The 27,265-nt window shown below is 35.4% G+C and overlaps 1 protein-coding gene across 1 annotated transcript in view; it reads left to right on the top strand.

The window, feature by feature from the left end:
- Nucleotides 1-27,265, top strand: part of SPATA17 (spermatogenesis associated 17) — a 95,164-nt gene that overhangs the window by 5,431 nt on the left and 62,468 nt on the right. The window contains exons 2-5 of the mRNA XM_059835782.1: nt 1,400-1,489; nt 4,433-4,514; nt 11,126-11,176; nt 16,722-16,825. Of these exons, the coding sequence (XP_059691765.1) occupies nt 1,400-1,489; nt 4,433-4,514; nt 11,126-11,176; nt 16,722-16,825 (327 nt within the window). The remainder of the gene's footprint in view (nt 1-1,399; nt 1,490-4,432; nt 4,515-11,125; nt 11,177-16,721; nt 16,826-27,265) is intronic.

Here is a 27,265-nt window from a genome sequence, read left to right as displayed (position 1 = left end):
ATCTCTTGGAATTATTTTCTGACTTTCTGATGATGTCCTTTTACTTGTGCTTCTTTCCCACTTCTGCACATGCCTTTTCCTTGTACTATGTCATTTGACAGAAAGCTTTGACAGCTAATAGTTCTTGAAAATCTTGAAGTCATCAATTCTCCACCTACATCTATCCTGCACCTTCAGCTGCCTCACCAGTACCTCTTTCTAGATCACCTTTCTTCTCATGTGACTTAAAACCAAATTCTTCATCTTTCTCTGTATCCTGCCTTTTTCATTATTTCCTCTAGCATCTATATTAATCAATGCTGCAACCCTAGCATATTTTCTAATTCTTTTGTTTCCTTTTGTTCCCTCTTTGCCTGTCTGCAGCACATGCCAATATGATGCAGTTTCGTTTCTATGTTATGTCCAAAATCCATGTCTTTGAATTCCCACTGTGAAAAGTCCTGTCAAGACTTAGTAAGCTGTTGCATTGACAACTGTAATTCCATGTAAAAGACTCCCATGGTCATCCTTTTGGAATCTATCCAAATTGCTAACACCATTTGTTTTCCAATTCCCGACTTCCTTTTAGGCCACACTAAGATTTTGTATCCTGACATTCCAGGCCTTCTAAAGTTTGGAAATTGCCACATCTAATTTCTTTCCTATGCTGTCATTGTTCTAACTTATAATAGTTTTAACTTACATTTGTATCTCGTTTTCCTTCACTCACCTCTTTTTCTTTTTCATATTTCTCCTCTTTAAATTCCTTCCTAAGAAATTAACTAAAATGTCTAAGTCCTCTACTTTCACCCTGTAAGATCAGGTCATATTCATTAAAAAAAATCTACATACAAGGAATGTATCTGTCACCATTATTGATGCTATCACTGTTCAGGTGATATGAAATATTTTGTATCAGTCATAAAACAATGTATTTGAACTAGAACTCACCCTTAATATATGCTTCTTATTGATTCAATTGATATTTATAATTATAATATTGACCACAGTTAATTTATTTAATATTCATGCAGATATACAATTTAATACATAGCTACAGGATTTTTGTTATAATTCAGGCCTAATTATCATTAAAGCATTATCCATATATTTCACCTACAACGGAAGAAGTCCTTGACATGCTGACATGGATATTCAGTATTGTATGGGAATAACAAATACACTCTCCCAAACCTTACATCATCTAGAAGTTGCAATACTCTTCATCTTTGGTTTCTTCATAATATGCACCTAATGTAGATTATGTTGTTCTGCACTATTGTTGAACTATGTAGAATTAAAAAGTGAAAAACCTGGTGAAAAAAACCACAAACTGCAACAGTAAGACATATTTAGAAGAATTTTTCTGCTTTGGTACTAAATTACCATGCTGACAACTGAATACTTTTTATATTTTCAGATCTGTAGATGAAGACAGAAAAATAGAGTACAAAGCCGCTGTCAAAATCCAGAGCTGGTTTCGAGGATGCAGAGTCCGAGCTTATCTTAGGTAGTATATTAAGTCTATTTTAATCTGTATTTCAATCTTGATTTTTTTTCCCAAAATATCTCATGGTATTACTTGATTTTAATAAAATGGGAGCATTTGGAAAGAACCCCAAACCGTTATTCTGCTTTTAAATAGAATTAAATATATGCTATACCACTGTAAGAAATAATAATTTTTGATTTTCAGAACTGCATAAAATTAAAATGACATGATGCCAATAAGTAGCATGGAAATAATCCATCTTCATAATAGATACACAGTATTGTCTAAGAATTCTCGGCATGACTGAAAAAAAAAAAAAGGTGTCCCTCAGATACGCTGTTTGCAGAGAATTTTCTTATCTCAGCCATCACAGGATCTCGTTAGGTCATGCAGAGAGAAAATTAGAAAGGCAAAAGCCCAGCTAGAGCTCAATCTGGGCACAGTCGTAAGGGATAACAAAAAATGTTTTTACAAATACCTTAACAACAAGAAGAGAACCAAGGTGAATCTCCATCCTTTACCGGATGCGGAAGGGAACATTGTCACCAAGGATGAGGAAAAGACTGAGGTACTTAATGCCTTCTTTGCCTCAGTCTTTGATAGCCAGACCAGGTATCCTCAGGGAATCCAGCTCCTTGAGCTGGAAGACAAGGATGGAGAGTGAAATAAACTCCCTGTGATCCAGGAGGAAGCAGTTAACAACCTGCTAAGCCACCTGGACACTCACAAGTCTATGGGGCCTGATGGCATCCACCCAAGGGTACTGAGGGAGCTGGCGGAAGAGCTTGCCAAGCCACCCTCCATCATTTATGAACAGTCCTGGTTAACAGGGGAGGTCCCAGATGACTGGAGGCTTGCCAACATGACACCCATCTACAAGAAGGGCCAGAAGGAGGATCTGAGGAACTACAGGCCTGTCAGCCTGACCTTGATGCTGGGGAAGATTATGGAGAGGTTCATCTTGAGGGCGCTCACAGGGCACGTGCAGGACAACCAAGGGATCAGGCCCAGCTAGCACGGGTTCATGAAAGGCAGGTCCTGCTTGACCAACCTGATTTCCTTCTATGACCAGGTGACCCGCCTGGTGGATGAGGGAAAGGCTGTCGATGTTGTCTACCTGGGCTTTAGTAAAGCCTTTAACACTGTTCCCCACAGCATTCTCCTGGAGAAGCTGGCGACTCGTGGCTTAGACCCGTGCACTCTTCACTGGGTAAAAAACTGGTTGGATGGCCAAGCCCAGAGAGTCGTGGTGAATAGAGTTAAATCCAGTTGGTGGCCGGTCGCAAGCGAAGTCCCCCAGGGCTCAGTTTTGGGGCCAGTCTTGTTTAATATATTTATTGATGATCTGGATGAGGGGATAGAGTGCAGCCTCAGCAAGTTTGCAGATGACACCGAGTTGGGCGGGAGTGTTGATCTGCTTGAGGGTAGGAAGGCTCTGCAGAGGGATCTGGACAGGCTGGATCGATGGGCCCAGGCCAATTGTATGAGGTTCAACAAGGCCAAGTGCCGGGTCCTGCGCTTTGGTCACAACAACCCCATGCAACGCTACAGGCTTGGGGACGAGTGGCTGGAAAGCTGCCTGGCAGAAAAGGACCTGGGGGTGTTGATTGACAGCTGGCTGAATATGAGCCAGCAGTGTGCCCAGGTGGCCAAGAAGGCCAACGGCATCCTGGCCTGTATCAGAAATAGCGTGGCCAGCAGGAGCAGGGAGGTGATCATGCCCCCATACTCGGCACTAGTAAGGCTGCACCTCGAATCCTGTGTTCAGTTTTGATTCTGTGATCACATGCAAGCGTGCAGCAGGCAAACAAACATGGTATTTCAGCCCTCCAAGGAATATCAGCTATGCCATCACTGTCAAAAGACCCTTCAAAGACAGAGGATTGGTTAGTGTCCCTCTCTTTCCAGCACATGAGTAACAACAGCATGCTGCAGAAGAAAATGAAAACCTAAGCATCTTTGCCAATCTATTCTGTAGGAAAATGCTCTTCCAAATGCACATTTGTATTTAGTAATGACCAATGTAAGAAGAACAATGTAATTGTAATGAACATGTAAGAAGAACTAAATCAGACAGGTGTAGAAGAGGATTTTCTCTGCAACTATGTACAGAGTGATCCTGCTCAGTGTCCTCTTTCCAAATGTGGATGTGGTGTCTGACTTAGGAGCACAGACTTAATATAGCCAGTTGTCGGTGCTCTGAATTACCCTCTCATTTAGGTCCTTTGAATTACCTGCTGGAAAAGACTGCCTCCACTGAGTGACTCTAGCTGTACTGCAAGGCTTCTAAATTTGATGTCCATAGTTAGGTAGTATGAATGCTCCCCTACATAGCTTTTTCTAGGCAGTCCCAAAGTAATGATTACATTATTTTCTGCAAAATCAATGTGAGACATCAATTACGGATTTTTTAGTAACATAAAGTATATAAAATAAGGACAGAGTAAAGATTTACTTACAATTAAGCTAGGTGTAATTTTATAAGAGCAAAAAAATAGTCTAAAAATTCCAGATATCTGTGGGTTTTGACAAATATTTAAAAATTGTAAAGCTGTGAAAATGTTGCATGTGACTGAAAAAATTCTGAACTGGTCAGATATGTTGGTTGAAACCATTCATGAAAATACAGTTACCTATCATGCAAATTACATTTGAAAGGCTATTTCATGATACCTTTTTAATGATAACTGAAATAGTATATAGGTAAGTTTGCAGTAATACATTTTTTCCAAAAGCAAAGTATATGTGCATGTATAAATATCTGTATAAATTGGTTTATAAGCGTGTTGTGTGTGCATATGTATTTATCCATCTATATATGGATAAAGTATGTTTGCAGTTGCCATCTGTTTGGAATAAGTATGGATAATACACTATCAGTATTTTTAATATTAGCAAAAAATAAAGTTATATTGTAAAGTCTCAAAATAATAATTAGTTTGTTAATATATTTCATTTTAGATATCTGAACAAAATGGTGATTTTTATACAGAAGTGGTGGAGAGGTTATCAAAGCAGAAGATACTTCAGAAAAACGGTGGAGGTAGAAAACTAGTTTTAAAAATTTTGTTTGGTTATTTATAGAATACATATGAAGTAATTAATTCACTCATCTTGAAATTAAAAAGCTGAAACTTCATCTTTTATACACACAGACACGTACTTAACTTTACTATTATGAAAAGCACCATTAATTTCAGTAAACCTACTCATAACGGTCAAGTTAAGTCAGTGTTTTAAGTGTTTGCAGCTCTGGAGCATTAGTCCGCAAACCAGCAATGAGATCTGCTCATGCAGAAGCCTGCCCGCATGATGCTAATTGCAGGACTGGAGCTTTTCAAGATGCCTTTTTTCCTGGCAGAACTTTTAATTCTGAAAATAAAATAAGCCAAAGTGTCTACACATTGCTGTTCTATGTTGTAGTCGTTTAAATATCTTACTTAATGAACCTTGAAGTAGTTGAGGTTTTTGCCTTAAGGCACACAGCAGATCACAGTCAATCTAATTCCCTTGATGGACTTGAATATAGCAAAAGTGTATGATAGCACACAAGCGAAAACCTCTGTTAACAGGTTTAGGACATTAAGAAGAAACTAATTTGCCTTTAACAAAAAACAATCAAGTTTTTAATATGTAGCTTACTTCATTAATTTATCAATTTGTGTTAATATTTTACAATAGTTTTAAACATGTTAGTCATTTATTCTTGATTAATTTTGTTGAAGTTAAATTATTTGTTGTGTTTCAGTCAAAACAGACAAGTCAAGAAAAAGCAAAAAAAAATGAACCATAATAACTTATATATTACAGGCTAAAGCCCATACGTCCTACTAAACTGTTTTCAAAGCCCATACATCCTACTAAACTGTTTTCAGGTAGCAGACTTGTGTGCCTGAAAGTTTGTCTATTTTTCCACCAAGTCTATCAGTAATCTAATTCAAGATTTTATGTCTCCCAATTTACCTGGCTTAACTAATAAATTATGAGTTATCCTTTCAGGCTATGGTTTTCAGTCTACCTTCTAAAACACTAATTTTCAAATACAGGGCAGATAGCTGCATGGTTGGATTGGGTTCTGCTTTAAAAAAAGTGGGACTTCAGTTGAATATTGTCCCTGAGTTTAGGGAAGGTTTGTTTAATCTAGAAAAGCTTCTGTAGAAGAGAAACATGATAATGTATGTTAAAATTTGTTAATGAAAAGAAAGGATCCGTGCAGCCACTGCGAAAATGGAAGGAAGAAATCAACTTCATGTGAAACATTGACACATACTACCAAAACATGTTCTGGAACTCCCTCTACTGCAGGTTTTTAAGAGCCAGTTAGACAAATGTTTATCATGGATACCTTAGATATGCTTCAGGCAATGTTTTAGGTGAAGTCATCTCATGACATCCCCTCAAGTTCTACATTTTTTCACAGTTAAAACATTGTAGAGTGGTGAATTTCACTTCAGAAACAAGGCGATTTTTGTGATTCTGTGTTTTTCAACATGAGAATAAGAACCACGTCAGTTTTTGGCATCTGATCATTAGGTCTTTGAGAGGGCTTAAGCAGGACAAAGATCTGATGGTGGCCATTTTACATATTTTTCAATCCCCCCAAATTGTAAGGAGCAATCTTTTGGCCACCCCATGTTCAAACGCTAATTTCTTTCTTGATAGTAATCAGTTTCCTATTCTAAACAGAATGATGTCACTTCAGAGACTTATTTTTATATATAAACATTGTAAAAACAGTGGTACCCAGATAAGATAAAAAATGAACACATCACCACCATGCCTACTGTCCATTGCACTGTTCTGAGTGGTGCCCTGTAGGTGAGATGGCAAGATAATTCTTCCCAGAGAGCCAGCCTGCAATGGCATTTGGAATTGGTGCCCAGTGACAGGATGAGAGGCAGCGGGCAAAACTGAAATACAGGAAATTCCGCTCAAAAATAAGAAAGAATTTTTTTTACTGTGAGGGTGATCAAATAGTGGAATGGATTGCCCAGAGAGTGCAAGCTGGGCTTAGGGAGTCTCCATGCTTGGAGGTACTCAAAACCCAACTGAACAAGGCCCTGCACAACTTGTTCTAATTCACTCTGCTTTGAGCAATGGTTTGGAGCTCCAGAGTTCCCTGCCAACCTCAGTTGTTCCATGCATCTATGAAATTGGAGGTCTTTTAGCTTATCTCTTTATCACTTCTTCTTTTGCCCTTTCTTAAAAAATACTCTGACAGTTACGTTTTAAGAAAGAGTCTTTAAAATTACCACAGATTTCCTGTAATAACCAAGCCAAGATAACTAGCATCATAAAACCCCCTCAGCTTTCCATTCTTGAAATATATTTCTGGAAATAAAAATAATTTAAAAAAAAAGACTTAAAAGACTTTAACCAATAAAGCCTTGTTCATATGTTGTTCTTCAAATAGACATAACTGACAAGCCCTTGCCAAGTCTGAAGCCTGTGGAATAACGTAGGACAAAAAATTGTGCAAGCCCACATTTAATACACACATTCTAAATCAGACCGTGAATTCATTCAGTTTCTCGATACCAGTACTTATCCAATATTAGCCAGGGCTCTAGAGAAACAGAATCTCATCAGCAAGCTTACGAATTGTACAGCAATCAGCGTAGAAAAGCAACCTTTTCCCTCAAATGCTTCATTTTGCACTTGCCATCTCTTTGGTTGGAGAGGGCTAAATAGGACAGCTTGACTGGAAGCCAACCTGAAAGCCATGCAAGTAGCAGTTAAAAAGGCACCTTTTTCTCCCTTTAGACCACTATATGCAGTATTGTATGTTTGGGGACGGATTTAAACATAAAGTTCAAGTTCATTCCCTATATTCATTGTTATACTATCTTTACTTGATCAATGGCTGAATTTGGAATATTTTAAAAAGAAACAAAAATCTTCTCAGCAGCTTAATGCAACTTTTAAGTTAAAGGATCAGTTAACGTTTGCAGTGAACTCTTGCTAATAACTGTTGTAATGACTCCTGATTATGAAACACAATGATACATTTGACATAATAGTTCCTTAAATACAAAAAAAATTGGTCACTTTAAAATTTGTCCACTGATAATGATTGGATTGGTATCTGCTGCCAGCAAACAAGGCAAAGCATATGCACAAAATACCCATGATTACTTGACAATAAATCATTTTAATGTTTATATTCAAAATTATGAAATGTGAGTGGTACTGATGCGGAAAATAACAAAGGCTGAGGCTCATCAGATTGGCTGTCCATATGTGCATCACTACTAGTATTTCATTTGTTACTCCTCTAGTGCCTCTTCTTTTTATTGTTAAAATACATTAAGTTAAAAAAACCCGTATTGATGGTGTTTACATGACTAAGGTTATGTGCCTTTCTATAGTCTAAATATAAGTGCTTTTGTGTAAAGTTTTGTTTCCTGATATTGATCTCAAGCTAAAATTAAGAACTGCGCTCCTATAGTTTTCTTAACAACTTAGTTACATTGGTTGCACTGGATTCTGAAAGTCTTCTATGACCTGCAGGAAAGTATGAATTTTAAAACCAGGAAAACACCAGAACATGAATCAAACTGTACATCAATATTTCTTTTTACAACGTTTCTCAAAGAAAAGAAATAACTTGTTAAGGCAAATGGAATTGTAACATTTGATTGTTATATGAAGTCAGCATGCATGATGGCCATATTTTCAGCTCACTTTGGGAGGAGATGCAGTTGAAAAAAGTGAATATTTTATGTGATGTAGTTTGACACCACCCTAAATAGTTTAGATTCAACTCAGTAACAAGTTTTAAATAGTCTCAGTCTAATAGGAATTAGGCAAATGCCTGTTTGCTCTATAAAAAAAAAAAGTGCCTGTTCCCAACTTAGAGCGTGTGTTGGTGCCTTCTCTCAATCTACTCTCAATCAAATTTCTGGTTCTCCTTTCAATTTGTCCCTCTGTATTAACTGTTTAAAGAAAAAGAAAACACCAATTAGGATCAGATCACATTTGTAGGTGATTCCCAAACACGTTTTTAAACAGAAAAGGAGAAAGTAGTACAACAGTTTATACACAAAAGGCTTCAAATGTATTTTGGAATCAGAGACTTAGAGTAAACTAGTAGGAAGACCTGTATATTAACAGCACAGGCAGATACAAAGACTTCATGGTTCAAAAGTGGAGGTAGCGTATGTCAGTGAGATGAGACAGTGAGATGAGTCAGAGAGAGTCAACTTTGCAGTGTCATCTTGGAATTTGCTCCCAGTGAAAGGATGAGAGGCAATGCAATGGGCATAAGCTGAAATGCAGGAAATTCCACATAAGCATAAGAAAGGAGTCTTCTTGACAAGAAGGCCCCAGTTCAGGAAAGAATCTTTTGTTTACTAGGGGAGCACAAAAATATACACTTGGGTTGAAGCACTAAATTATGGCTGTGCTTTTGTGAATAGGGATGAACACATTTTCCATCACTTGTAGTAGCAGAACTAGTACATATTATTCTAATCAGGATTAGAAAACAGAGGGCAAATCCATTTGCAAAAGAACCTAGATGGTGACACAGGCTTTGGCTTTTGGTGCAGGATAAGGTTGTAAGACACTTATGGGAGCAATTCTGCATTTGGCTGACTTGTGATTTAGAACGATGTTGAGTAAAAGCAGGAATGTGTAATTTCCTTTTTATTGTGAGTGACCTTGTTAAGTAGAGGTAGGCTAAGGCCTGGATTTATCACACCTAAGTGAGGCATGCGAGTTAGGACCCTAGTTGCCATTGACTATCTCTGTAAATAGTAGACAGAGATGCAGAGCTCTTCAATACTTCGCCAAGCTCAGAAGGAAAGTGGTCCCACTGTCTTTCAGTATGGATGATATAAAGAGCATAACGATGTTAGGTCTCCAGTTTAGGTTCTTCAGTGAAATAGGATGGATTCAGATCTAAGTGCTCACAACATTCAAATATGAGAAGAATAAACAAAACAGTGTGAGATTGTTTAGTTTAATGATTGATGGACAGAAATCTGATGATCATTTTTAAGCTTAGGAATTTCCATTAAATATGTACTTTACCTATTTGGTGGTGCGGCAACTCTTACATACCCTTCCAAAGAAAGAAAAGATGAGCTGCAAACCAAAACTGTATCAATTTAATTGAACAGTTTAGGAATATACTTAGACCTGGCAACCATTATTTCATTCCAATATTAGCTATCTACAGTTAGTATCACTCAGAAAACATTTATGGAGACAAAAGGGGAAATAGAGTCCACTATTTATTCTAATTCATACCTTTGGGACACAGATGCCCTCAGATATATATATATGTATATGTGCGTGCGTGTATACATCTACACATATACGTGAAACTTTTTTGAAATTTAGCAGGCCTGCATTTTTTTTCATATAAGAAATACCTTTTCTACCGTTTCCATTATTAGAAGATTGGTATGATATTAAAGTGAGCATTTAAAATGCACCTTAATTAAACTGCAGGAATTATGCCTTGCTTAATGTAATGAAGAAAGAGAATTTAAAATGAAGTAGCATCATTGTGTTCATTTGTAAATAACATATTGCAGCCAACTGTTTCTTAATTGCCCAGACTGTTGATAAATAATCCAGTCCTGCTGCTCTCCACAGACAATTTGCTTTGGATCAGACTAGGCAATTCAAATAACACTAATTACAGTGAAACCCTTTTATAGTGAATTCCTGTTTGCCATGGGGGAGAAAATCACTATATCAGGGGAAAGCACTTTTGCCTTTGATTTGTGTCTAAAACATGAGAAACACATAAAAGCTGCATGTTGTACTAAATAAAGGACATACTCTTGCATTCAAAGTACTTATATTTTACTTTTTATGATACAATTGTGAATTATGTTCATTTTGCATTTGTAATTAGAGGGCGGAACAGATGTGAAAGCTTAGTTTAAAGTGATGTATCCATTAAAATAACCTATGCTGCCAAGTGATTGCTTAGTATAATAGGGGATTCGTTCACTGTGAGAGGAATTCTACTTTATTGGAAGGAAACCAGGACTTCGGGAAATGTTTTCTATATCATGGGATTCACTGTAACATGGTATCATTGTATTTATGATTTTATGATGTTAAAATGAATATTAAATGAAACAAAATTCCCAAGGATTACTCGGGAGGCAGCTAAGTACATAACATTTAGTACAGATGGTTGGAAGGCACAATTTTGCTCCATCACTGCATCCGTATCCTTGAACGATTTCGACTGAAGACAGCATTTCTTTTGAATTTTTCATTAAACCAGACGTCTTGAAATATGAATTCCTTTTATGTTTCTGTGAGTTTTGGCTAAAAGAACCCCAGTGAATAAATCATACAATACTACGTGTCACCAGCACTTGTGAATATTTCTGCTTTGTTATTCTACTCTCAGTAGAGCACCATTGATTATCAAACTCAGCGGAGAGCATTTTATGATCATATATCTCCATTAGCTCCTAGTTTGACTACCATAGATTTTTCTGGTTAAGCCTGCATTATGTATTAGGAAGCCTATCTCTTCAATACGAAGTTTGATTTTATTCTCTCTAAGCCTAGAACTCTTATTATGTATTATGTATAAAGATTCTTATCTTTTACATGTAAAAATAGGAGCACTGTCTTTGTGTAACTGAAATATATGCCATCTTTTTTTTCCTTGATTCACAGACAGCGTATTTTATTATGAAGATGAATTTCTACAATGAAATGGCTGTCAGGGTAAATATTTCTTCACTTGTTAAACAAATGAAAAGTCAATTGTGCTCCGAATTTGCTTTTGATAAAATGAGCAAACCAGAATAATATACACTTGATTGATATGCTGATGGCAACAGCGGGAAATAGTACATAGTTAAAAATTAAAGTTCCACTCAGTAGTCGAGGTTGTATTTGAAAACTGTAGCTGAATTTAAGGCATCTGCATGTGTCTTGCCCCATTTAAATGTTCATTGTACCTTACATGTATGATGCTGATAAATACCCCAAACATTCTATCTTTGAGCATTCTTACAAATGTAGACATATATGTATAATTCTGGCAAACTATAGGACTTTTATGTTCATTGATGTGGCTTTGCTTTTTATTTTGTTAGTACGTGACATTTGATGTATTGAATCTCAAAAGAGTTACTCAGAGAAGACAGGACAATTTCATTGCCTAAATATAGAGGTGGAACTGCACTGATCTCATTGGTGATACTATGAGTGAGTTTTGCTGGATGAAGAAGAGTACAAAGAGTCCTCGAACTTTAATAAATATACAGCAAATGAAGTTTCTTATGGGGAAAACTGCAAAATATATTTAACTATATATGAGCATTTTTTCCTGTACTTTGGAACTGCACTTAAACAAATATGTAAAACAAACATGGGAAAGATATGAGATAATTCTTGAGATGAAATCTTTCTATCTTAATTCTTATATTTTGTGGAATAAACCTGCTTTACTTTAGAGGCCTATATCTTTTTAGGCAAGGCATTTTACCTTTTGAATTCTACCAAATGTAGGAATGTGGTGGGGATAGAGAGTAACCCAAGGAAACTCCCATAAAGTAGGAAGATTCCCAAAATCGGTTTTAATTTTGTGGCCTTTCTGGCTCCAAAATAACTCAACCTCAAGAGATGTGTTCCCATCAGGTTTTTGACTTGGTGCTGGCTCTCTGAAAGACATGAAATAGAATCTTACATTTGGTGCATGTTAGAGAGCTGAAGGTGTTTAGCAGCAATCTAATTCCTCAGAAATGCACTTTTTTTTGTTTTTGTTTATTCCTTAGTTAGCTAGTTTGAAAGTATTCTACAGTGGATAAATGCTGTATACTCATGCAGCTGAAATCAGTGAGAAAACACAAGATGCGAGCCAGCTCTTAAAAGTTGGCTGTGTACTTTTAGAAGGCATTTGAAGACCAAATTTCAGAGGTAATTATGTATTCTAGTCAAATGGAGTTTTGCATTTGGTCTTTCATTTTTAAAAGAAATTGAATGTGTTCCCATTTGTAATGGAAATATAATGTTGAATCATTAGGTGATATAAATCTTCAAAGTACCCTTTTTTCAGTCATGTCCTTTTCTTTAATGGAAATTTAAATCAGTATAGAACAACAGAACAGATCTTTATTTAGTTGCAAATGTCAGAATCTGATTCTCCTCTGCCTAAGTCCCGTGCAGCCATATCTGCAGAGCAGATTTAAAATGCTACCATTCTGAAACACTCTATGGTGGTTTTTTTGCTGTCATCTGCTTTTTGAAGAACTAACCAAGGTCCAGGACAATAGAGAATAAGGCCTGTTGGGTTTCTGCACAGAAAGTCTAGACACATGTGTGGCCAGACTTTAGGATTCCTAAGCCAACAGTGCCTCGTATTCACACATTGTGAGACTGATTCATGATTAATATACTTCAGTGTTCTGAAAATATAACAATAACTGTGTATGTTTTTCTATTTAACCACTTAGTTTTGCCTCATATTATTATTAAAATATTTATTTAATGTATAGTCACTGATTAGAAAGGCACTTTCAATTTTGGCAGTTGAAATATCATTGAGGGCATACACATGCTCATAGTTTCGAAGTCAAGTCTGCATCTTTGTCTCCCCGGATTATGTTTAGTTGTAACCAGAACTATCAGTTTCACCTTTTAAAATTAAATCAGGTAACTTATTTTAATCAATTTCAGTTTTGAGTACTAGGTCGGAATATGATTCTCTCTCTTAAAAGATTTAAGGTTGCTATAAATTTTCAGCAACAAAAGTAATCCTATGGAAAAAAATATTTCCATGAGCAGATGGCTTTTGATATATCAAGGTTTTGCCATTTGTTTTAGTGCTTAAAATAAACATTATTTATAAGACCACTTACATTTTGATGTTACTTAATGAGGAATATGCATCATTGATTTGACTAGCTTAAGAGGTCATTTAGAACTTGCCCGTTAACAAGCTGTAATCTGCTGAGCACACAATGACTTTGTTTAAAATTATCTGTTCAGTGCTGATCAATGACAATAATTGTTTTGTACCAATCACTGTTGAAACTTGCTAATTACTTTGAAGGGCATACACACTTGTGTCTTTTTTTTCAAGAATTTTTTAACATTCACCTTGGAATTAAAAAGAAATATAGTCATAACACGTTATACTTCCTTATAAAAGCAAACATTCAGAACTTTCACATTGAAAATATGGACATCATCAGAAGCTTTGTGTAAAATGTTCTTTTCCAAAAAGGTTAGTCTTCAGTTGTGTGATGTCTGACGTGCAGTATTAGGGAAACAGAAATCTAGCATAAAATAATTTGAGACATAATTTAAAATTTGAGACAGTTTTTCTTGCTTATGTTTTGTTCAGTTGAAATCGGTGAGGTCATTCTGAACAGAAAGCGGTGTAAATAAAGGTAGAATGTAGCATTTAATTGGTACACTGAGCCCATTGGAAATAATTATAGCTTTATACAATTTGAGTCTTTTGTCTTTCAGTTTGAGTTTTGATCCTTTAACCCACAAATATCCAGTTCTGCATTTATAACTGTGAGGTGAAGACTGTCAGAAAGAGTTTCAGAGGGACCATAATCCTGCATTAATGAGCACACAGCTATACGGTAGCCAAGTTGCTCTTGTTGAGAAATTTTGAAGCCAAACAGAAAAACAAAGCTAAGATCCTTATTCACATGCAAAGGATTTTGCTTAATCCCAGATCTCTGAAGGCATACTCATTCTTTGCTCTTTCTCTATCCCTTTTTAACCCAATAAGCTTGTGTATGAGAAAGTAGAATTGCAAAGGGTATGAAATTTACTATCACCTAGTGCAAAGAAGCATGTCTAGTGCTTAACCTTTCTTGTTCCCATGTCCAGCTGTTCACATAACTATTATTTATTCATATTGTAACAATGTCTAGAGGTCCAAACCCTTTTTATTCAAAAAAATTCAAACATGCAACAACACATAGGTAAAAAAAAATACCAACTTTTTAAGTTAGTCTGAGTCTTACTTGAGAAGAGGAGAACATACATGGTAATGCACAAAGGTGAAATAGAAGAATGTACTAACACTAAAAGTGAATTTCCTCTTATTCCTAATAGCTTTAGTGCATCATTTTATTTTCTTGGTGGCACATCACTCAAAGACTTACTGAAAGCTTTCCTGTGCTACTTATTCTCTTGTTAAATCTCACGTAAAGAGATAATTACAACTGTATCACAAGGTGCCATCAGTTGAGACTGAATGCTAGTTTTATCTTTAAAGAATAGTGGTTTGGTTTTTGTGATTGCAAAATGGTACCAAGGACAAAGTATGAAAATATGCAACCCTGCCTTAGTTAGTCTGCTTATAGATGGCTCCAGTGTGTTACTGTTTTCAGCTCAGAAAACGGCCTGAGATGGAAAATTGCAATAAATGTTATCAGTTATCACAGTGGTACAGAATTGGACTGCAATGGAACTGGAAAGAGTAGAGAGAATTTTTCCTATTACTGAAGAGCACTTCCAAGACTTGGTGATACAGACTCTGAAGTCACTGAGTGAGAAGGTTGATTGCTGGTATGGGCAACAGGCAGATTTTTTTCCCTTGCCTTCTTCCTGACTCAAACACAAGAAAACATGACACTCTTTTTTTCCTTTTTTTTACATGCTGCTTTGAAATAAGAGATAGGGTAAGAAAAAAACCCACACAAACACATGGATTTCACTCCACTTACCAAGTCATACCTTGGTTCTGGAAAGAGAAGGGTTGGTGTAAAGGAAAAAAAGAAACACATTACCTGTAGATACACTGAAGAGTTTAAGTTCTTGAAAAGTCTAGTAGCCAGAGGCCCACAGGAAAAGGAGAGCTCTTGGCAAGTTACAACATTCTTCTCTTCAATGCACTTCATGAAGGTGAGTAGCTTCTCACCTTGGAGTTGCTTCTGAATCATAAGACCCTAATCTTCTTGCTTTTTTAATGTAGATTATGCCTTTCAGCTGTTGTCTCTTAAGATTTCAAAGCTGTAAAGGTCAAAGAGATGGAAGTTGGAGCAGGACTGAAGGTAATGCAGACTGGAAGACAGAAATTGGGAGATTAATTTGGAAATATACTGAGAAAAAAGGAGACAAAATGCAAGGAAGGAAGTAAAGAATATTTTGCAGGAAGATAAATAAGTTCAAGGATGGAAGAATGTACAGAAAGAGTAACTAGACACTGAGTACAGAGGAAAGGATCATTAATCTATTTTTCAGACGTATTGATCTAGAATGCACTGACCTCTTACGCGAAAGAAAATGAGGAGTGAGAGCAGCCCTCAGCATGACTGAACAGAGCAAGTTACATCTTCTGCCTCTACATGTCATGGCATAGGGATAAATATGGTGAACCAAATGGCAGTACTGATAATTTTTTATCTAATTAATACTTACTTTCCCTTCCCACATAACAGATAACCAGTAAACCTGTAATCATTTCAGAAACATCATGATTAGAATTTTTAAGTATCAGAGAAGGTTTAAACTGTTTTGTTGAAATAAATTCTTGGGGAAAGTCAAGTCAGGCTACACTGCGTCTTTTTTTTTCTCTTTTTTTTTTTTTTTTTAACTGATGCTTTTTAAAATCTGTCAAAATACGAATCGTTTCTGGTGGAGGATGCTACCTAATTTCTATTCTTAATACAACTTTAGGACTAGCTACAGATAAATAGGTTTCCTTTTCCAGTTTAAGCTTTACCTGTTACACAGGAGGAATAGTATTTTGTGAGAAGTTTATAATTAATGTGCAACAAATAGACATGCATCGTCTTACACTGGAGATCAAAGAACTGCAATTTGTAAATGATGCTTCCAGAAAGCCTGGTTCACTGAGTTACTGGGAAGACTTCTATTCAATTTAGATTATATCGAGAGAACAAAGGTGAGAGTGTAGCAGAAGATATTGGTGAGGTGGTGACTCAGTACAGAATGCCTGTTGTACCTGAGAAAAGACACCACTTCTCTTGTCTGTTTTATCATTCTTACATAGAGCAATGCCACTGGCAGTAGCAGACGCTTCTTTTCATCGCCACACCCCAATATAAACAGTGGTTTAAAATGTGACATTATTTTTTTAATGTTGGCATTTAATAGAAAATTTGTATCACTGTTTAAATACAATATGTTATGTCCTACCCTCATGAAACATATTGGTGCTTCTACTTGATACCACTTTTAAGGAAAAAATATTATTTGGGAAATAATACAACAGATATTTGATATGCATACAAACTTTTGATTTGAAATATACTAAGCAAATACTTCTTTCCTCTAGATTCAGAAAAGATGGCGAGGCTATTATGTTCGGAAATATATCCATAATTATTATGCACTGAAGAAATACCTGGAAGCTATTTCTGTGAATAACGAGATTGTCAGGTAAAGATAAAAATTCCATGTGGTAAAGCATTCATTTATTCTTCCTTTATTTGTAAAAAGTTTATGGCACTAATTAAATTATTTCTTTGAGTGTAGGATCCCCTCCATTATCAAATATATGTATATATATCCATCATCATTCTCTTTATCCTAAGCCTGTGCATGTTGTGCCAGATTCTCTCATTTACACTGTTATGAATCCAGAATAATTTCTTTGAATTAATTAGACGTACTCTGGGTTTATACCAGTTTAATAAAACTGAATTTGGCTCTTCACCTATGCTCAGAACTCGTAGATTATTATGCCCTAAATATGGTTTGTTGAACTAGACTATTTTTTTCCCAGTATATGCAAGCTAAAAAAATCTTCTTTTCATAATTTGTTTTGAAAATTGATTATTGACAATGAATGAAAGTACAGATTTGGATTTAAGCTACCTGCGTGAGCCATACTATGAATATTAATTGTGAAAGATACTGATGTAGACATAGTGAAGCAGACTCAACCTGCTTCTCTGTTCATAATAGTTGTACCACTCTTCTCCATTCCCTGCCTAAACCTGGAACAAGGCTCATAACTTGTCAGTTACAGAAGAGATTAATTCGCCTATTAGATTTCTGACTGGAACTGTTGTTGCCATATGTTCCTACTCTATTTCTCCTATCCATCCCTTGTCTTTCCTTGTACTTAAGTTGAAAGCTCTCTAAAATACAGGCAATTATTTCCCTCTAGTGCATTTGATGTCCTGATCCATGGCAATTTCTTCAGAAAACAGCAGAAACAAACAGGCAAAATACTGGGTGACCATGATTGTTCCTTTCTCATTGTAAGTGAAGGGATGTTGGACAAAATCCATCCAGTTTTTGTTGTTCAGAAAGCCTGAGACAAATCTTTGCTTTCTGAAGCGTAGAAATATAAGGAAGTCTAGTAAAAAAGTATTTCTGGAAGTCTCATCTAGATCACATGGCAAAGACAATTCATCCAGAAGACTGCTACAGAAAACAACATAAGCAAGTTACATATGAAAAAAAGAATTATCCAACTTTTTTGGATGCTGCTTATTAATTTATATTATTTTTCCACAATTATAGCTGATGCTACATCCTGTTTGTCATTGCACTATAACTCATGCATTACACTGTTACATGTAACGAAGCATACTGATAACTGCATATTTCTAATCTCTCATTACTATTCATTTAAATGTATTCTATACAAAAAGTCATATCATAACTCAGCAAAACCAGACTTAAAAAATCTGTCATCTCTTCAACCTTCTTGGTCTGAAATCCTTGAAACATGTTCTCTTCCTGAAAAGGTCAAGTCCTAGGAAGACTAGACCAACTCTTGGAAAGTAAATGAAACCATAACTCTTCTGGTCTAAAAATGACTATAACTGGATGAACTACAGAGACACAACCTGCTTCTCTGTTCATAATAGTTCTATCACTCCTCTCCATTCCCTGCCTAAACCTGGAACAAGGCTCATAACGTGTCAGTTAGATTGACCTTTGATGTGTGTGAACAGAACAAGATAGCAAGTGGTATTCCTGCTGTACTGAACACAGATTGATGGGAGCTTTGTATTTTGTTTCCCCACACCCACAATAGATCTCTGCTGGGTACATCTAACTTTGGAGGACTACAAAAATATTTGTCTCTCAGTACTTTGACATATTCATCAAATTCCCTAGTATTTGTTCCAGGTCATTAAAAACCATAAAGCCTATGCATTGGGTAGGTATTTTAATCAAGAAATACTTTTGTGCTGTTTTCCTTTAACACGTAAGGTGAGCAGTATGACTTCAGGTACATCAAAATGTGTCAAAGTTGGTATGTGTGAGTTCTTACCTGACAAAAGATATATAATTTGAGTTCTGTCTTCCGGAGTTCACAGAAATATACATCTTTCAGGTTAAAAAATCCATATTTCAGATTAAAAAAAAAATTAAAAATTAATTTTTGAGCAAATTTGGCTAAATGGATCATATCGTTTCAGTTTTATAAATGCATCAGTTCTCAAGTGCAATCAAGAATCACTGCAGTAATCTCGTTACTGGGGTACATTTGAAAACTAATATGTATATTATCACATTCACATATATTATCAACATTCTTCTTATGAAATCTAACAGACATTAAGTGAAGATCAGGTGTAGGCCCTCAGCCAAACAGATTTTTCCTGTCATTGGGCTAAGTTGCTGCCAACTACTTTGGCCCCAAGGTGGCCCACTGTGTTTCTTATGAGGAATACTGAACAAGGTGGAGGAGAGATTCTCTGCATATTTTCATCAGCCATCACATCAAATGTGGAAAAATATAACCTCATTGTTCATAAATATTTTGTGTATATAAAATTATTGTAATTGTTCCTTGCAAAAAACACCCAGAATTGTCTGAAATTGAAGAAGTGCGTTTATGAAATGGCTGGGTTTTATTCCAGCATCAGCATTATGGAACTTTACACGTTGGCCAACAGAGCCACTAATACACTTGTGCACTCAGATTAGGCTGGCTTTGAGTGTTTCACATCTCTAGAATGCCACAAAACAATACAACATGATATATGAAGCAATGCATTTTTTCTTATTTGTCTTATAGCTGTATTCATCAGAATATGTGCATTAGTGCAGTGTCAGTGCTAGTAAAGAACCAAGTTTCTCCACAAATAGCAATAGATCCACAGTAAAACAGAGACTAATTTTAAGAACTCCAGAGTGATATAACCACCCCCTCAAAAAAAAAAAAACAAACCCAAAAAACCCAACAAAACAAACAACCCAATAAAATACACACTAGAAGTTTATAATTTCAAAAGTTTTTTTAAACTGTATTCTTTCTGGAATTATGATGTAATTCTAAACTGAACTAAAATATATTGTTCTCAGTTTTATCATCTCGAATAATACTGACAGAATTTTTATTTATCAACAACTACCTGAAATTACATTGCAAATCTTGCTGAGATACGTTTTTACCTCTTGGTCTCCAGAACCAGGGGTTGTGCTTAACTTTCTCCTCTTTCATTAAGGAGGAGCCTGTATCAAATTACCACCCACTTGTTTCTGAGAGAAACTTCAGAGAAGTTGCCATGAAACTTTGGACATTCTGTTAGTTTTTTATGAGTATCTTATAAGGGTTATTGAACAAAGTTTTTTTCTTTCTCTCTTCTCCTTTGCCCTCTTTTTTTAAAATACAAGACACTTCCCTTACTAAGGGGTTTTCTCAACCAGTAGCCACATCTTTACCATTCAGCTTTAATACAAGCCGTCCTTATTTAATAGCTGCCCTCATTTAGTAGCCAGACCTTTATCATTTGTCTTTACTGTGAAAACCCCAGGAGAAAGTAAACTTAATAGAAGCTGCCCCAGTTTAAAGCCATAGAGGGATGTAATTACGTTTAACAGAAATTGATTTAACAGAAATTGACCTAAAATATAATTAAATAATAATAGTCATATTATGTGTGAGTTTGCACTCACTTAACAGACCGCTTATCCTAACTTAAGGCACTGTTTTTGTATGAACTGAAGATAACTGTCAGCTTTAGTTCCCAGACTGGCTGAAGAGTGGGTGGGTTTTCCTCCAGCATTCCCATTGCTGTAGAACCAGTAGGTGTGATGGCTGCTGGTGTCCCCAGTAGAGTCCCTAGTAGTTAAGTTGAGAAGTGATTCAAAGAATCCCTTGACAGATGGCAAAAGAATGAATTTGAACCATGAACTCTGTCTACAAAAGGACATCATAGTCAGATTTTTCTTGACATTTGTACAGTTTAGCTTCAGTGGAATGGTGAAATAGGTTCATTAGTCCTGAACTCTGTTTTTCCTACAAGATTTAGGAAGTTCAAAACCAACCAATTAGGAAACATGTTCTTAAATATTTATTTTAAAAAATTTTGCTATTCAGATTTTAGTAATAAATCTTCATCTATAGCACCCATTTTTATTTAAATAAACACCAATGCATACTGTATTCTATCTGAATATGGATTAGTTGGGTAGTTGCGTATATAAATGCATGCATTAAAATAAATTCCATTACTTCTCAGTGAAGTTAGTGTATTTGATTTTAAGGGAAAATAACCTGTTTTGAAGCATTCTTAAAGCTGCTTTTAACATCTCTAAGAGCTGTCGAAATGGTTACAAGGGGAAATATGCCGAATAGCATAGGCTATAACTCCATGTGATGCATTAGAATTTTGCTTCATGTGAAACAGTTTCCAACACATGAAAAGCAAATGGACATCACTTCACATAAATTAGCATGCTGGTGCCATTATATCAGAAGAATTTATGGATGATGTCAGTTGCGCAACTGTGTGATTAACTTGCAGTTCTTTGACTAAGGTTATCTACACACTGGCCTTTAAACTACAGTAAAGCAACTTTGCTCTATGTCAGGTGTGCAACTAGAGATAAGATTTTGGGATGTAGTGCTCTGTTTACTGATGAATGGCACCATTTAAATTTTTCCCTAGCCACAGAACTCAGTAAGATAGCAGTATCAGAAAACTAACAAAGCAGTGGCAAAGTACTGGCATTGGGGTTCTTGTGCAATCAAGGCAAGTAATTTAGCTTTCTTTGCTATTGAATAAACACTGACTTAAAGGTAGCAAACTAAGACCCGAGTCTAGCTTTAGCAAGCATCATAGTGTACGTGAACACTATTATGATTATAAATTGTGAATTTCACACACTTAGAAGATTGACACCAAATTCTCCTTTCCATTGTAGTAAAAAAGCCTTGAGAGTGGCCTTGAAAAGTGTGACTTTCATCCAAGTTTGACTAGCTGTTCTATCAGCGGATTTAGTATCACAGTCATCATTAAAGCTTTTTGGTCTTCAAGAAATGTCAGGGAAATAGATAATGCAAAGTGATAAAAATTACTTCCTTGGCAATATGTATATTTACAAATCCTTTGTGCAGTCTAATTTTTTATAAACTTAATGAAGAGTGAAATACAGTACTGTTACATGTTGCTGGTGATCTAATTCAATGGTTAGCTTTTCTGCAAATGTTCCTGAGCATGTAGTACTGAAAAATTTACCTTATTCTTGATTACTAGAGCATTACCGAGGTCTATTTACTTTTAACATGGCCGGCACTTTGCTTCTTAAAACTTTTGAGGTATTGCTATTTTCCGTGAAGTGGGCTTGAAATAAATCATCTGTTGTCACAGTAATATGAGGAGAACTTGCTCAGCCTCCATCTGTCTGTTCCTTTCTGATAAAGAGAAGTCCAGGTGCTGGCCATTTTCTCAAGTGTCAAAGTGTTTTGAAGAATGTATATATTGTCTTATAATTCAATTAAAATGTTCCTCCTCATTGACTGCAGAAGCAATTGATTCTGTAGTCTATTTTCAATTAGTGCCAAAGCCTTTCAGACAGCTCCTTGGAATTCTTGCAACAATAAAAAACTCATTTTTGTAATGTTGTCTTTCCCTTGATGTTTAATTAACTAATTTATCTTCAACCCATCTTTTTTTCCTTGTCTTCAAAGATATCTAGAGGAAATACTTTATCCTTTTTAACTTATTTACCTGTAAGTAGAATTGTCTGAATGCAAACTTATCCTGTCAGCTTTCTTTGGGAGACATAGAAATAGACATAAGTGCCAGATATGATTTCTTTTATTTAAATATTAATTTTCAGTGGTAGGGCACGTAATTTGAGACATCTATTTTCTTTTCCACAGGTTTAAGTGCTAGATCTTGTAGGAAACTTAGAACTGTAATCCACTGAGGATCCCAGAGTACTTCCATAGCTACAAGCTTGATGTTGTTAGGATAAGACATAAAAAATGAGTTATTTGATTCTTCTCTGGTGATTTGACCTAGTTTCCATTGAACATTATTAAGATGCTCATATTAATGTAAGTGGGAGTTAGACCAGAGAAAAGCTTTAAAATAGTAAATTTTAAAGAGACTCACACCTGGTTAAAATATTCTCTACAGTCATGTATTTTGTGATGGTTGTTCCCTCTTAAACTTGTTGTCCATACATCTAGCTTTCTTCACAGATTCAGAGCATAAAAACCCTCTTTGACAAGTCAGTATGTTTTTAGGTCTTCTATTTGCCTACCTTTATACATATTAACACAGTTTCATTTACATACATGCTTTTACACAGACATTTATAGGCTTTTTATAATGCATTTTGCAAAACAAGACATTTTATATGAACTTTTTGTCTTTTTAGTTTGATCATGAGATGGAAATGAACTGGCTACAGCTATAGAGCAGGCAATACCCTGTTTTAACTCTGTAGGAAAGTACTTTCTGAGAGCAGTGAGGTTAAGGTAGGAAGAACCATTATGATTACACAGTAAGCTGAATTTCCAATGCAGATTCAGCTTAACATACCTCATGTGCCTTATTCTATTTATTCTATTCATGTTTCTCTTGAGCAAGTGGTGAAAGCAGTCTTACCATGTTTTTAGCTAGTCCTGTGTTAATATAGATCAAGTTTGTCAGATAAACATGAATAACATAAGTAACGTAAGTATCTGGTTAGACTGTAGTCTGTAAAAATATAAAGGCTATATTTTCTCATGTATTTTTGCATAGCACCATGCACACCGTTAGGAGTGACAGATTAAACGTTAAGCTTTATTTCATTTATATCCAAAGGAAAATTTTTAATCTGAGAGTGTAGAAAGAAATTTGAGATCCTTGCATTCACCCAGTGGACCAAATAGTCTGTGGTGTAGCTGATATTACTTTTGGTGAAAGTAGAATAAAACAGGTGTGACAACATAGTATCATAGAATAACAATAGTTTTATACCTGCTTTGAAGGCACTATAGTGTCTGGATAGATTTTTTATTTTGAAATAGGTCTGTTTGTTAGAATTCCTGACAGTTCATAAAACATTTTCTGCTGACAAAGACTGACTAATTTTAGCATTTTGTATTGTCTTATATAGACAGACTTCACAGTCTTACATTTTGTCTGAAGAAGGATCTTCACTGTAAAATAAGTAGAAAAGGGGAAGAGGTACAGTTTCATTAAGCTCTAACATATCATTGACTGTCAGGTAGGTCTTGTTATGCTGTCCATCCTCATTTAACTATCCCACAAGATCTCTTAATGAAGTTAAGCCCCAAGTTCACTCCAGTAATTCTGTGGCAAGAGTTTGTGCAATGTAACAATTCATCACTTGTCAGGAAGGCACTTTTAGTTTATACATTTAATAAGGGCATCCTCTAGCTTGGTTAATTAGAAGTGAACAGTTTGCATATTTACTAAATGCGGAGTGTCATTGCCACCACGGCCTATTGCCTACATGAATTATTTCTCTATCTGCAATAAACAGCTGGGTAATTATTACTGCCATAATCAGATAAATTCCCTCTGTAAGGCTTTTCTTACATGGCAATTCTTTGAACTCATCCAAAGCTGAACAAAATTTATGAACTCCAGCAGCTAGGCCACTTTTTCATGGTGTAGTGTCCCTGTTCCCTATTTCAAGGACGTGTAGAGTATCATAAATATTGTGTAAATTAGGAGGATAAATATGATTACCTAAAGATTACATATTAATAAACTTGATTTTCAAAATATAATTTTCAGGTTATAACTGATTAAATTATAGCAGTTCTGGTTTTATCTAATTGTAGAGACATGACAGGCCATCTATATACAGGCTATACTAGGTTATCAGGGAAGAGCTCTACCACCTGAAGACTAAAGGCTCATGAAAAATTATATAAATATTTTTCATGTGCCTTTTGGAGAACTAGTCATTTCAGCTGTTTAGGTCATTGGAAGTATGACAAATTTTATGTGCCATTTACCCAACTCACTTAAAGCAGTTGGTGCTTTAAGTGATAGTTTTTTTTGGTGTGCCATTTTCAGTTTAGTAATGAAGCATAAAATTTAAATGAATGAATTTATGTGTTACATTAGAAAATTAGCTATATCTTTAATTTTTAAAGCAATTTGTATACAAATTATTATGTAACTAAGCTTGCTCTATGCTATCCAAATATTCCAGCTCATATGTGAGTGTATCCACAGATACATCATCAGTGAGTACTTAATTTACACATATAGCTTTTCCAGAACATGCTGGAATTAGATTATTTTTGAGTTCTCCAAAGAAACAAAAGAAAATCAAAAGACATAATTAACTCACCACAGTCCATTTGATTCGACACCGCAAGGTTTTTTTTATCATGATGTAAGATACTGTGTTTGAGTGCAACTAGAAAATTGCCATTAGCTGCTCACGTACTTCATAACTCCTTATTAAATAAGTAGTATACCTCACAATTAAACCAAATGCTCAGAGATCGCAGGAATATTAAGGAAGACCAAACTAAGTAAGGTGTTCTTTGGCACTACCTTACCCAATTGAAGGCTTTTGAGGCTAGACTGCCTTTCTAATGTCCCATTTACATGGGAGAAGTAGAGACTACAGTGGTGAAGACCTTTAAAAAGAGCCACACCACAGTTGTGTTTTGTTATTAGAAGTGTGGTATCTATGCATTGCATTTTTCCAAGTTCATGATTTGATTTTTGACTGAGGATGTGAAGGCTTATTGATCTTTCTTTGACATTTCAGATTTTTTTATGGTGGAAAATTATGGTCCTTCCCTTGATATTGGTATCTCCTATAATATCCCATGAAGTATCATGGAATTGCATGAGATGCAAAGCAGTATACAGTCTCTCATAATCACTTTTTTTTTGTTTTAAAAGAAAAATGTCTGAAATTAAAAAAGGGATTTAAAAAAAAGGAAATTATAGTCTCAGATTATTATTTTTGGATTTTCTAGATCATTATAAATAGATTCTTCTGTTATCTAAGAAGAGTTAGTTCTCTTAAGTACTAACTCAGAGAAGAAAATGGAGAAACTAATTCTTTTCTGTTTTTACAGTCTAGAACAGTAATGAGTAATAACAAAAAAATGGCGCTTTTTTTGTCCTAGTGATGCTCAAAATAATGTTATGCTGAATCAGATGGTCTAGTCTGACTTCAGATCTATCACCAGTATCATATCTATCAATAACAAATTTATAACAATAGCTATTAAAAAAACATTAAGCTTTGGCTGAACAATCTAGTCTTGATTTAAGAACATCAAAAGATAGAAAATTCCCTTTTTATTCTACTGCAGGACTTAATTATCTTTGGTGTTCAAAGTATGTCCCATATCTCCCCATTGAAATAGTTTCATTTTATCTTTGAACCATTGCTTCTCGTTATATCATCCCCTACTAGACTGAAAACTCCTTTAATATCCAGAATCCACAAATTAATCTAGCCACCTTTTAGTATTCTTTGTGCTAAACATAAACAATGGAGGTCATTGCAAGATGTTGACTCTGTGCTTGAAATAATTTTTGTGATCATTTTGGACAGGCTTTCAAACATCCTTTAAAATAATATCAGCATCAGAACTCAGCACAGTTGTGGTGTATAAGAAATTAAAAAAATAATATTTTTTTCCCTTCTGATATATTGTCAACTTATGCATTGATTTATATGCCTTTTCATCACAGTATCATAAAAGAGCTCCTTCATCTCTATGAATGCTACTCAGAATACTCCCTTTAAAAGCCATAGTTCTTCATACTGTGAGCATGATTTTTTTTAAGCTGTGCAAAACTTTTACTTATTATTATGTCTCTCTCAAATTCTTCAGACTCTTCACCTTGTAGGGATAATTACATGAATCCATTAAGTTGTTTATCCTTGACAGTGAAGGTAAATCCCAGTGTTTTACCTTGAACTTCATAGTTCCTACTGCCTTCAAACCAAATCAACATGACAAAGTATTTCAAAAAAGCAACATTCTCCACCTCTTTTCTCCAACTAGGCGATTCTTTTCTTGTCCAATTAACTAGCTGATTGCAAAATGTTTACAGCCTCATCTAACAAACTAATTTGATCTTTCAGCTGCATGGGACCCAAAATGATGCAGCACTCATTAGCCTACTTGTAGTTGGTGGTGGGAGGCCTCACCACCATCTAGCATTGTTCTTCAGCTACTCAAGAAGGGATCTAGTACTCAGATCAGAAAATTATGTGCTTAGGTATAGACAATAGAACCTAATGTTGGATGTACTCTTTAGGCATGAATAATTGGATGCCTAAACACATAATTAAATGTAGTCTGGTTTATATGGTAGAACCCAAATTTCAGAGAACAGACTTCAATTCTGGGTGTAATTTCTTGCATGCCACACTAAAAAAAGCCTGGGTTTTTTGAGTGTTGATTACTTCAAAGTTTTCAAGACAGTAAGAGATAAGGTTTCCTAGCACTTCTGAAAATTTGGATCTGGTTGATAATTTCAGTTTGGTAATCAGCCACTGCTGTAAAATCACATACTTACAAATAGCACTGCAGTATTTAAAAATACATCAGACATCTCCCAAAATAATTGCATTTGCTATATAAAAAATATACTCATTTGCTGTGTCTTTTATATTTCT

Source organism: Gavia stellata, chromosome 2 (genome assembly GCF_030936135.1).
Source record: "Gavia stellata isolate bGavSte3 chromosome 2, bGavSte3.hap2, whole genome shotgun sequence".
Taxonomy (NCBI): Eukaryota; Metazoa; Chordata; class Aves; order Gaviiformes; family Gaviidae; genus Gavia; species Gavia stellata.
Note: the sequence above shows the minus strand (reverse complement) of the source record. Positions and strands in the feature narration are given on the sequence as shown.